The sequence below is a fragment of the Osmerus eperlanus genome, chromosome 28 (genome assembly GCF_963692335.1).
Source record: "Osmerus eperlanus chromosome 28, fOsmEpe2.1, whole genome shotgun sequence".
Classification (NCBI taxonomy): domain Eukaryota; kingdom Metazoa; phylum Chordata; class Actinopteri; order Osmeriformes; family Osmeridae; genus Osmerus; species Osmerus eperlanus.
In genome coordinates this window covers 3,832,056-3,845,137 of record NC_085045.1, presented here as the reverse complement: position 1 = coordinate 3,845,137, position 13,082 = coordinate 3,832,056, and the positions used below count along the sequence as shown (strand labels likewise).

The following is a 13,082-nucleotide window of genomic DNA, read 5'->3' as shown; positions in this document are numbered from 1 at the left end:
AAAGACAAAGTACCGTGCATTGTTTTACGATCATTTGTTTCTGGATGCTTATCACAGCACTGTATTGTAGTCGTAGTGCAGTTGGTCCACCCACCTTCTGCTGCTGATAACCAAACTAACAAACAGCCCGTTCTACTTCAGTTCCCTGCTGAAAGACAGACGGCAGGTTTCATTTGACAGACTGTTGAACTGGACCCGTCTAGAGAGGTCTGGATACCGATGGCTTTCCTTCCAAAGCAACCCATGTTTTCCTCTCAGGGGCTAGGCCTATTCACTGCTCTTAGTGGTTGGTCTTCTTTCAGTGCAGTGGAAACTAAAACCAAATTCCCCAGCTGGACGTATAATATAGTGCAGCACGGGGCATCTTAGTAGGAGCACAATACAGTACTTACAGTATATCTTAAGCATTTTTTTTTTCAATCCATTTAAAGGAAGTTCTATCATGCTTCTCTCTTAGTGAGATTAGCTGGTCTGGGCCATTTGAATCTGCTGGATGTCAGGCCACTCATAACCAAGTCCCAAATCCCCGCTAAGTCACATCCAGGAGGGGCTGTAAATGGCTCAATGGGTTTTAAATCTCCACTGGCCCTGCCGTCCTCGTGACGGTACGTTTCACCGCGTTTTGTGATCTGTCAGAGACGCATGACGAGAGGATGAGGAACAGGAAGGTGTCGAGGCGTCGGCGAGCCTGCCGCCAGGAGAGAGGCAAGAGAGAAGCAGCGCGTGTCTTCGCAGGACGTCACTTCCAACGTTTCTTTCCGTACACACATGACACATCGGTCACCAAGGCTGATCAAACAATGAGGACAATACCGTCTAATCTGTGGGTTTGGAATACAGAGCTAGTAGTTTGGGCCTTGGTTTTCTTTTGTCTCATTTTCCCTTTTTTTCCCAGTGTAGTAATTTATTAAATTGCCTTTAAGTAAGACTGGTGATTAATTAAAACACAGTCAATTTAATTTTCCGGTGGCATATATATATATTCACTGTGGTAATTGAATCCCCCACACCACTTTTATATTTTCTCCCATCTATTACAAGAGAAGACCCTCATCAGTTAGTGTTGAAAGAATCTCCGGCTAGAAGAGTAGTGTTGAACTGAGGGTCTTGGCTGAAAGGCAGCCTGTTGGAGAGGATATATTTTAGAGATCTGTTTTTTTTTGTACGCTTTTCAGAGAGAGCTGTGTGACTGATAAATGCAATTGGATTTGTGGATAACATGCGGTGCAGTGTGAATGCATGGGACTGATGAAGAACCATCTTCACTAACGACTTTGGATAGAAGATCATATGGCGCTGCAGAGATATAATACAACGCTCTAATGAAACCACTGATCAGCTAAATGGTGATATAATTATATACTATTTAATTAAAACTAAAATACATTGTGTGCACATGGTTCTTTCGGTCATTCATTTTATCAAAAAAAACTAAATGTCAATGTCAAGTACTGATTATTTGTGATCTATATAAAGATTCTGGCATGCTGAATCAATAGATTGATTCCAAAAAGCAGGGTCCATATAATGATTTCTAGGGGCATGGTCGATGTAACGATTCAGGCCCTAAGGGTGTGAGGGAGTGTTTCAGCTAATGCAGACTTCAGATAGCACAGAGCAGTGTAATCATGGCACCAGGAGAGATGTTGTTAGTTTGAATCAAGTCTTCGGCAGGATTTAAATCAGCTCTTCATTCCAGCGAGAAGCTCTATATTTGTTTGTAAGGGTATTTGTCAGGTTATTGGGTCTTCCCATGTGACTCTGCATGCCTTGTTTCCTCTCCCTCCTCCTCTTCCTGTTTTTATCTCTCTTTCCCTCTCCTCTCTCAACCTCCCACTGCCTATCTCTCTCTCTCCCACTCTCTCCCTCACACTCCCCCCCTCTCCTTCTCCCTCTATAGCTGTTGCAAGTGTATTGATTATTTCAAATACTGATTATCTAAAAGGCCTTCTGCTACTGTAGGCATTGGATTTATTTTGACTTAATTATTTATGGGCCAGGACTTGCAGTAAGTATTACCGCTATAAGATCATGAAGGATTACATTGTTAATATTCAGCAGTGTATTTTTATTTATGTGTACTCTAAGCTGCTCTGTATGACTGCTGGCAGCACCCAAAGTGCTTTGTCTCTCTCTCTCTCTCTCTCTCTCTCTCTCTCTCTCTCTCTCTCTCTCTCTCTCTCTCTCTCTCTCTCTCTCTCTCGCTCTCTGTCTCTCTCTCTCTGTCTCTCTCTCTCTCTCACCCCTCCGCACTCTTTTTTAACTCTCTCCTCTCTCTCTCTGTCTGTTTGCAGAGGGAGCTGAACTCAGTTGCGTCTGAGCTAGCAGGGCGACAAGAAGAGAGCGAGCACTCCCACAAGCACCTGGTGGAGCTAAGCAGGGAGTTCAAGAGAAATGTCCCTGAGGTGAGTCCCCCAGCCCCCGCAACCAACCCCCGCCCCCCAGCCCCCGCACCCCCAGCCCCCACACCCCGCCCCCCAGCCCCCACACCCCCAGCCCCCACACCCCGCCCCCCAGCCAGCTCTGTGTGTCACTCTGCTTGTCTCCACTCAAGCAGTCTCTCTGAGTTGCTCAGTCACTGGTGGTGTCAGTCGCGCGTACCTTCGTGCCTGGAATGATTTCTTTCTTTTGCATAATCCGCATGAATGCATATCACTGGCGCAGACTGCCTTGACAAGCCGGAGTCACAGTCCCCCACCAGTTGTAACCATGTTAAAAAGCTACGGTTGGTGAGTAGGTTTGTTTTTAAACGGTACCACCAGGGTCCACAGAGCTTTTACACGAGAAACCCTCAGCCTTTTGCAGTGTAAGGGTGTGGAGAGCGCTGTAACCTGGTCAGTTTAACACAGGTGTGTAAAGAAATATCAAACTGGCATCACAGGCAGCCCAATCCCCTCACCTGAGGCTGTCTGAAAGCCAGGAGGAAGAGAGTGGAGTCTGAGAAGCAACTTACTGGAAATACACACTCACACACTCTTAACTCCTCACACACACACCCCGTTCTACCCCCACCTTCCTTTCAGCTTCCCTACCTCCTACCAACACACCACACCACACAAACGACAACCAAATGAGCCACAGTCAAATAGCTTTTACAATGTGCTGTCATCCTCATACTAAAGTTGTTTTTTGTTGTTGTTGCAGTGAACTCAAGAGAGTCTTAAGTATCCTACAGTGGCATTTTCCGCTCTGAATCTTGTGCTCTGTGTGTCTCTGTGTTCAGGAAGTCCGGGAGATGGTGGCCCCTGTTCTCAAGAGTTTCCAAGCCCAGGTGAGCATTTGTCTTTGTTACAGTAACATATTAACCGTGTTAAACACTGAGGAAGACCTAACCTTCAACTGTGCTGCTAGGCTACAATCCAATTCGAGACACTTTATAGTTTACACCCTTCCAAGACAGCCCTGTGCCGAGGAGTAATGATTGATGAAGGGGGAGGAACTGAAATCCATGGCCACAAATGCGAGGACAGGTTTTCATGTTACACTCCACCTGATGCTTATTGACTGATGGGGTTTCAGTCAAAGTGGAGGAGCGTCTATCTGCTATTAGATGATCAGATATCTGGCTGCTCATATTTTCTCGGTTGAGACTAGCCCTCATTTCCTGTTGGGCAGATGCATTCACTGTGCCCTCTCAGACGCTGCCATATTGTAAAAAAGTCATCTGATACCTACCAAGGCTCTCCGCGAGCCATTAAACCAAGGTCATAAATCACATTTGTGAGCTCCGTTATGGTCAGCCATGCCAGGGGCGTATTGAAATGATACCACAAATATGTTTTCCTACTTCTTCCGCTCTCTCTTTTGAATTGACCGTCGAACACCGACCTGACAGCTGCGTCGCTGGATAGGAGAAATCTGAACATGTTTTGCCTGGTTCTCATGGGGTTATTGGCAAGTTGTTTAATGGTTTGCGATCGACTTCCGTATGCCTAAGCAGTGGTTTGTTGCAAGGGGAATATTTGCATTCAATACCGCTGCAATACATTGTGGACTTCAATGCTAATTCAATTACTATGATTGCAAAGTCTCCCAAATACGAGAGTATCAAAAGCACCGTCCCAAATGTTTATTTGGCCGGCACGAACCCAGGGGATTAATTTAAGCAGTATTGATATCTGACAACTGAGAGTCTAGAGATGTTTTATAAGTAGATAGAGTAGATGTCTGATAATGATCGTTTAGTTGTTGCTGTGGCCTCGCTCCGTATAAAAAGGCATGCACCGCTGCATATGCACTCTCATCAGACTAAATCCTTTTACACAGATGCAATCATTTCCAAAAAATATTTTTGAGGATTTTTTATTTGTCTTGTTTTGACTTCTTGTACTTTTTTTTAATTTCACGAACAACTCCACGCACATCAGAGAGATTCTCTCGGGTGTCAGATAAACTTTGACCTTATAGCTAATGTCAAACAGCTTGCGGAGGCTGGTGAACTTTACCCAGCAGTAGTCGCTGTGGCTCCAGCGTAAGCTGTGGGGGTTATACCTGCTGCTGCCAATAGAGATATCCAAAGAAGGAGGAGATGGGTGTGCTTGTTTGGCTGTGTGTATTGGCATACACTAAAGCTCCCCTACAGCTGTGTAGTACAGGTGGCGTATCAGCCGCGACAGGTTTTTGTGCGTGAGTATGTGTGTGTCTTAGTAAAAGTATGCGTGTGTGTGTCAGTTATCTGGGTCCCTGCCCCCCCCCCCCCCCCCCCCAGCCAGAGCAGGGGCCCCGAGGAGTCCCTCCTGGTGTTTAGACCCTCGTCGTGCCACTTCTGAAGGAGAAGTCGGCTCCTTTGAAGTGTTTGCGACATGACAGGTTCTCTTTCTTTTTCTGTTTCATTTCAATGTACCCCTCCCACTTCCTCTCTCTTCTTCCCGTCCGATCTAGCCTTCTAATTATCGCTAACCAAGGCGACTGATTAGAAACACGGCGACGACCTAGTTTTTTGGAGGAGCTCGTGAAACTGGAGAAAGGGTTAATCCCAGAGCTGGTGGCTGTCATTGGTCGCTTCCCTCCTTCTTCTCCTCTTTTTCCGTTCCTCTTTTCTTTCTTTCCCTGGAAGTTTGCTAATGAGGTCCCGTCAGAGCTGGGGAGAGGTGTTAATTTGGCCTTGTGAAGTAGGAAGGAGATTAAGGACAGTGAGGAGCTGAGTTTACGGCTTAAAATACACCGCTGTCCTTATTAATCCGCGGGGCCCTTGGAGACCGGCGTTTTTTGGTTTTATAATGAACACTGTCTTATAATGAAGGTAATTTTAATAAAAATCTACAGCCGAGACAGAGGAGATGGTACACGTCTCCACGGCCCCCAGCTCAGCCTCGGGGACGGGGGGGGGAAGAGGACAGTTACTTCTCAAATAACAGGTCACAGGAGACACGGGCGGGTTGGACACAGAGTCTTTCACCACTCCGCGCCGCTCACGCGACTTTCACACGGCTTCCCGAGCGCCACCTGAACACACGGCGAGCGCACCTCGCCAAGTCTACACGGGCTCCACGCAATTTACACCTCTCGAGCACCCGTTAGAGTGTAAAGCCTCTGAAGGATTCACCTTTGTGTTGAGGAAAAGAAAAAAAAGAAGAAAAAGTTTCTGAGTATCTGTTTCCTGTGGAGTCCAGGGGAAGAACATTCCTTCTCATACAGTAGTGCGAGATAGATACGGCCTTTGTATAGTAGGGGGATGTCGGGCCCAAATGAACCAGTCATCTTATTTTTCCTCTTTCCAATTGATGTCGTTCAGGACTCTCGGAGAAAGAAAACAGCAGCCTGGGTCCCTAATTACTGAAACTTGCTTTACAATGATAATCCGAGGAGTAATTTAGCGTGTACAATGAGAGTTGTGGTGCCTGTGCAGATGGAGATTCTGATAAATAGTTTGTAACGTGTAATTAGCAGCTCTGCCGGTTACATACCATTAACCCCTCGAGCTCAGGAATCACCATTGGCCCTCATTATCAGGCAGAAAGGTACAATTGAGCTGACTAGACATCAAAAACATCAAACAGCCATTAAAGCGCTGCCGAATGGGGGTTTGTGGACACCTGCTTTGGAGTCTAACTGTGCCATCTCTTCCCCCGAGGTTGTGTTGATGATGTAGGAGGAAGACAATGTTTTTGTCTGTGTTGCTCATTTTCAGGCGGTTCGCAACCGAGGCCTCTCACAGACAGGAAAATGGCAACTCAACAGACTACCTGATGATGTACTGCCTCAAAGTCTCAAAGAACTACTGGTCACTAACTTACCAGCTAGTACTGTATCCTACCGTGAGTCGCCGAAGGGCGTTAAGTTCACTGCTGTCAGGACGCATTTGAATATCTTCATAGTTAGATATGTTGACCTGTACCCAAGACCCATAGCAGCCTGGTGCAGGAGGCTGGTCCCTGCAGCAGACACTGATGTCCAGTGCAGGGACTGTGGACCCCATCGCTGTGGAACCCCCCGGCAGCACAGGGCACTCTGCCTGCCCACAACAGACAGCAGAGCCACTAGGTAGTGTCTTTTGATCATCCATCGAGAGGAGACTGGTCCTTCCTCTTTTATGATTAATTCCTGAAGGAAATGATAATTTCTCTTGAATGTATAAATATGTTATGAATAGTGGAATGAATCAAAGAGTAAAAAGATGGTAATTAATGACGGCGCTTTGATAAAAGGCTCGCCGCGCGTCCTGTGTGTCTGCGTGCGTTGCGCTTGTGTTTATCTGGTGGGCGCGCGTGCGTGTGTCCGTGTGTGTGTGTTATGACGCAAGCTTCCTCCGTGTCATTACGAAAAGGCTCCATAATTACCTTCCTGCACGAGCCAGTGCTCCTGGCTGTGCTGGCGGCCGCCAAAAGACTCCATCTCAGCGCCAGGCGCCGAGTGAATCTAACGGCCATAACACTTTTCCCTGCCTAATTGTCTGAGGGGCTCTATGGCACTTTCATAGATGAGGGACTGCGCCGTTTGCGAGGAGCGCGGCCATGCACTGGCTTTAACGGCTCAACGAAGACAGATCTTCATCACGGGCTAAATTGGCTGGTTATTAGGTGCAGATGGGCTGATTGGATGGCCATCCGAGGCTTCTGGTTGGATGAGGTTGGTTAGGAGAGTCATTGGGTGTGTCCACGGTTTGAGACCGTGTCCCAGTGTGTGATGGTGTTTTTATGTGTCCCTGTTGTTGTTGTCGTGCACGGTGTGCATTAATTCCTCTCATATCGATCAAGACCTCATCCAATAACCCTGAAGAGCCCCTGATTAATTGAACATATTGACGTGTGAGGCAGATGCATGACACCTGCTTCTCCCCCTGGTCTGAGTGTCCAGGGTCTCCCTGGACCCCCCCCCCCCCCCCCTACAACCTCTTGTCCAGATCCACCTGGCTGTGCGTCTGTTTCTGCCTGGGCTGTCTAGGGCTCATTGAGCAGCTAGCAGGCAGGTCTGGCCCTGGAAATGCAGAACATTACAGATGCACATCACACACAGGCCTCCAGCCCATTGTGGAGAGAATAATAGGCTCCAGGGCCATGTAAACTACAGACTCTCTGCTCCTGCTTTATCGCTCGTGTCCTCTCCACCCTGGTGGTGGGGGGGGGGAGGGGGGATTCCTACATGAGAGAGTACCGTCTCTCCTTTTTTTGATCAATTCTCTACCTCTCTTCTCTTGAGCATTTTTCCACATTTGTGAGACTCTCAGTTCATAGGGCTGTACTATACCCACCGTAACATGTTCGACAGCCTCCTATGGATTCTGCCTAGGCCTAAGATTTTGGAGAGACGTCCCTGTCCTAGTTATTCTGGCATAAAAAGAACTCAGGGACGCGTTGACGCCAAAGACGAGCCGCGCCGTGTCGCGAGTTTCCCAGAGTTATCTCGAGATGTATGACTCGTCTCCTCCAGGCTTGACTGATGTTTACATTGGTCAGGTTGTGTTTGCCCTGAGCTCCTTCACCCGATAGGGCGGCTACCGGTGTGTTTGTTCCCCTGTTCTGACTGATGTCCTGTCTGTTTGGCCCAGTTGGGTGTATTCATCATTAGGGCAGCCTGTTCAGAGGCAGACATGCCACGCCAGGTAAGGAAGGGAGAGATGTTATAAATAGGCACTTGCCTCTCTAGCCATGTGGAATTGATGAGTCTCAGCACATTGGGCTCTGCAGTGCCGGGTTTCATTTCTACAGTCCTGACAGCACCGACCCTCCGCGCCCGGAGACGTCATGCCTGACTGGCGGCGCTGTGCAAATGTTAGCCATGTTTGAGGACGCGTGCACGCAGACACGGTGCACTGTTCTTATTGGCTGTGTGACTAGCCATACATGCGTTCCTTAAACCCCTGTCACCCTAACAGACAAACAGGCAAGCGCGGTCCTTCACTCTCCCGGCCTACCTCTCTGTCTACGACCAGGCCTCCTGAAAATCACTTACAGTAACTGTTATACCAGGCAGTCTCCAGGATGCCTAATTCACCCTGGCCTTTAGTGATCAGCTGGCTTGTGATTGGCCAGTGTGCTGTAGGGTATTCTCTGGATTCAGGGGATGTGATTAAAGGTAAAATGGAGCTAGCACTGTTTCTGATGGTTTGATAATCCAAAACACTGTGCACAGTGGCGAGCCTGCAGCTGTATCCAATCTACAGAGTTCCCCGTAGCATCGCTGTTTAAACAACGAAACAACGATAGGACCTCAGAGGAGAACCAAGTTATTTGTACTTTCTTCCAATTCTCCTCTCCCAGTGTCCAGTGGCATGCGATTTCCAGTCACACCTATCCCCACCTCCCAGGTTAAACCCAGGGGCTCCCACTGCTGTGTCTCCTTCGGCAGACAGGCAGGAATCCCCAGGCCCCCCCAGGCAGCCCAGCTCAGCCTCAGAGCTGCAGCACTGTTCTGGGGATGTTCTGTCTAGTCTCCTGGCTCACTCTCAGTTGCTGGCAAGAGCACAGTCAAATTAACCAATAAAAATGTGTGAAATCGGTGGCTCCGAGCCACCGAGGACACGCCAGGAGAAATAAACATCAGCGCTCGTACGACCAGGAAAGACCGGATCGAGGAGGAAAAGGCGGAGGGGAAGGGAGAGCGGGCGGGTGGGCGGGGAGGACTGCTCTGGCAATTCCATGGCACGATGCCGTGATTTGGGGACGTAGTCAGAGCCCCCACGCGACACACAGCCAGGGAGAGGAGTCATACCCTGGTACATCCGCCTCAGAGGCACAGCTGCCTCAGAGGCACAGCTTGAGATCAAACCAGGAGGAGAGCAGTTAGAACCACCCTGAACCCCCCCTGTGTACATTTGAACTTCTTTGATTCCCTCTGTTTGTCTGCGTGGTTCCCCTAACTGAATACTGGATCTCCACCGAGTTTTTTTCTTCTCATGTTGAGCTGTGAAGCTATCATTTCTGTAGAATCTAAACACACTAATTAAATATCATAACTTTCTGAAGAAGTCTCTCCTAAAGGTACCTGCAATTTTAATTTAGACTTCAAAAGAGCCAAGACTTTAAAGCAAATCTATTGTTTTTCATTTAGACTTGCAATTTTGTCCTCTCTTGCAAAAGCACCACTGTACGTAGTTATGATTGATCTGGTAATTAAAATATGCAGAGAAGGAAAAATATTAACTGCTCCTTTTTTCGCTCGCTTTTTGTTTTAGAAAACAGTCGACACTTTTCTCCCCCCTTTCCAGCACAGATAATTAAATTTCACACATTGATGTTCTTTACACAGCATTCATCGGACTCATTATTTTTCCATTTTCATCTTTCTGGTGAAAGATCGATAGATTGATAAAATGATGGAGCCTATCTTAAATAATGCACGAAGAGAGAAGTTACACACTATTTGCTGCTGGCTAAGTGTTTGAACTTCATTCTCCACTCAAATTGTATTAAATATCCCAGGAAGGTAGGCCCCTCCAAATCGTACAGTTGAGGGTAAACCTATTACTTTATTTTTGCTGCCTCTCTGCAGAAAGATTTAGATTTTTCCTACTAAAGTAGTCCTATAGGATGATGCTTGTCAGGGTTATATCCCAAATGATAAAGAAAACCAGCAATTCAAAGAAAGACAGCGTAAAGTAGGCCAATTAGTACCTAGGGAACATTTTGCTGAGAGAGATAGCAGCTCAAAATGTCACACACGCTAACGTTAAGGCCGATTGTTTATAATGTGACCTGACAGTTTGGGTCTCTTTAATATGGGATTAGCTACAATACTAATTAACATGTTGTTATATTAAAGGAACTCTGGGCAGAGTAGAGACACGTTGAGGACGACGAAGAGCAAGCCGCTCGCACGCAATTACCGTTCTAGAAGGTTCCCGTGCGATGTTATCCTTACGGTTCTGTTTGCCTCACGTCGAGGTTGCCATCCTTTAAACAAGAGCGTTTTTCAGACACAGAACCCCCTTAAGGATCCAGACTCACGCACCACTGAGTTCTTTGCCTTTCTCACCAACAGATATGTGTGTATTCAAGTCCCTGCTGTGGCTTTCCCCTGAGTCCCCCCCCCCTCCTCCTCCTCCCCCCTCCTCATTCTACTGTTTCATCAGAGAGGAGCAAAGTGGCAATGGTGGCCTGAAGAGGGTGCATAAAAGATCTTCAATTAAAGCCTCGGCAACTCTGCATCTCCCTGCCGTTCCTCTGCAGAGTTCGCTCCCTGTAATTGGGTCTCGGCGGATTCCGTGCGAGAGTTCCCGTTAGTCGGCGTGCGGGGCTCTGCCAGGAGGAAGGCTGGTGGGACGGCCGAGGGGAACAGATGTCTGTGTCGAGGCTCAGGCTGGCAGAGAGACTGTCAGAGAGACAGGTAGAGAGACTGGCAGAGAGGCTGTCAGAGAGACAGGTAGAGAGACTGGCAGAGAGGCTGTCAGAGAGACAGGTAGAGAGACTAGCAGAGAGGCTGTCAGAGAGACAGGTAGAGAGACTGGCAGAGAGGCTGTCAGAGAGGCTGTCAGAGAGACTGTCAGAGAGGCTGTCAGAGAAGCTGGCAGAGAGGCTGGCAGAGAGGCTGTCAGAGAGGCTGTCAGAGAGGCTGTCAGAGAGACTGTCAGAGAGGCTGTCAGAGAGGCTGGCAGAGAGGCTGGCAGAGAAGCTGGCAGAGAGGCTGGCAGAGAGGCTGTCAGAGAGGCTGTCAGAGAGGCTGTCAGAGAGACTGGCAGAGAGGCTGGCAGAGAGGCTGTCAGAGAGACTGTCAGAGAGGCTGTCAGAGAGGCTGGCAGAGAGGCTGGCAGAGAGGCTGGCAGAGAAGCTGGCAGAGAGGCTGGCAGAGAGGCTGGCAGAGAGGCTGGCAGAGAGGCTGGCAGAGAGGCTGGCAGAGAGGCTGTCAGAGAGGCTGGCAGAGAGGCTGGCAGAGAGGCTGTCAGAGAGGCTGTCAGAGAGGCTGTCAGAGAGGCTGGCAGAGAGACTGTCAGAGAGGCTGGCAGAGAGGCTGTCAGAGAGGCTGGCAGAGAGGCTGGCAGAGAGACTGTCAGAGAGGCTGTCAGAGAGACTGTCAGAGAGGCTGTCAGAGAGACTGTCAGAGAGACTGTCAGAGAGGCTGTCATAGAGGCTGGCAGAGAGGCTGGCAGAGAGGCTGGCAGAGAGGCTGGCAGAGAGGCTGTCAGAGAGGCTGTCAGAGAGGCTGGCAGAGAGGCTGGCAGAGAGGCTGTCAGAGAGGCTGGCAGAGAGGCTGTCAGAGAGACTGTCAGAGAGGCTGGCAGAGAGGCTGGCAGAGAGGCTGGCAGAGAGGCTGGCAGAGAGGCTGTCAGAGAGGCTGGCAGAGAGGCTGTCAGAGAGGCTGTCAGAGAGGCTGTCAGAGAGGCTGTCAGAGAGGCTGTCATAGAGGCTGTCAGAGAGGCTGTCAGAGAGGCTGTCAGAGACACGGGGAAGGCCGCTGCTGCAGCAGCTTAGTGGGCAGGCTGATACAACCTGAGGCTGCAGACTTCAGCCTGTCTCTGCAGACTCGAGCATGTCTCTGCAGACTTCAGCCTGTCTCTGCAGACGAACAGTGCTGTTCACCCAGTCACAGACAAGGAGACAGAGACATGCTGCATCTCATCTGCCTCTGTGGGTCCCTGGAGTTGCTATTAATGCTGGAACTTTGTTTGTTTTGTCTTGGATTGCATCATGTGGTGCGAACACATACTTCCCTAAACTGTACTTTTTACGCATCCATATGCATGCGTGTGCATGGATGACATTTTTAAACCAGTCATGTCTGTGTACGGGGTGTTTGTGTGTGTAGAGAGAGAGAGAGAGAGAGAGTGAGAGAGAGAGAGAGAGAGAGAGAGAGAAGATGAAGGTTGAGAGATGTGAAGGTTGACTGAAAGCACAGAGAGATTCAGTGATGTGTTTTTATCACAAAGCGTTGTGGGTGGTTCTCGACAGCGTCGAGCACAGAGATCAGTCTCTGCCCTTCACCTGAAGGACAGCCAGCTATTCCCCAATGAAATTAGTCAGCCTCTGTGGTGTGAGTAGGCTGCTGTACCGCCAGGCACGCAAGCTGCCACGTTCGCACACACAGAGGAGAGGGATACGCATGCAGGCACACACACACACAGACATACACACACGCACATCATGTGGGGGGGAATTGCAGGCATTGGTTGTTCTGTTTCTGCCCCTGTCACAGAGGGGGTCCCGGCCCGGGGGAGCTTGTGACACCGATCTCCCTCAGACAGCGTCCAACACGCTCGACCAGCGATACCACACTCATACCTTTCGTTGTTTGTTTGCATCAGCTTGGCCTCCCCTCCCCTCCGGGAGCAGAGTTACAAACCAGAGGGGGCCGGGGAGGCGTGTACAGTGCGTACAGTAAGTCATCAGCACACTGTCTGCTCTCTTTAGGAACGTCTGTCCGGCTCCTGTCTTCCGAGGACGTTTCCTCTCTAATGAGGCAGGGCCTGAAATAGCAGCGTGGCTAGCGCCGCGGAGCCGTGACGTCCCGTGTGAAAACCCGCCCGGATCCCGGTGGCTGCAGCCCCGGGGGCCTCGCCGCTTCCTTTATTTATAAACCGATGTGGAATTGTCCTCCGCTCTCACCCTATGGAGCGTTACGTAGCCGTCGGCATCCGGAGAACGGAAAGTCACGACTCTCAGATGCACGGCTCTTTCAGAGGCTGACGCTGATCATATGACGAGACTTTG

The 13,082-nt window shown here is 49.3% G+C and overlaps 1 protein-coding gene across 2 annotated transcripts in view; it reads left to right on the top strand.

Annotated features, from left to right (window-relative positions):
• The window catches only part of cux2b (cut-like homeobox 2b), a 69,434-nt gene that overhangs the window by 26,971 nt on the left and 29,381 nt on the right, over positions 1-13,082 (top strand). Inside the window, exons 1-3 of one of the 2 annotated variants that reach the window (XM_062454283.1) lie at positions 1,188-1,346; positions 2,295-2,405; positions 3,224-3,271. In XM_062454283.1, the coding sequence (XP_062310267.1) occupies positions 1,344-1,346; positions 2,295-2,405; positions 3,224-3,271 (162 nt within the window). In that variant the 5' untranslated portion in view covers positions 1,188-1,343. Of the gene's footprint in view, positions 1-1,187; positions 1,347-2,294; positions 2,406-3,223; positions 3,272-13,082 lie in introns of those variants that run through there. The other variant, XM_062454282.1, reaches the window with a different exon arrangement.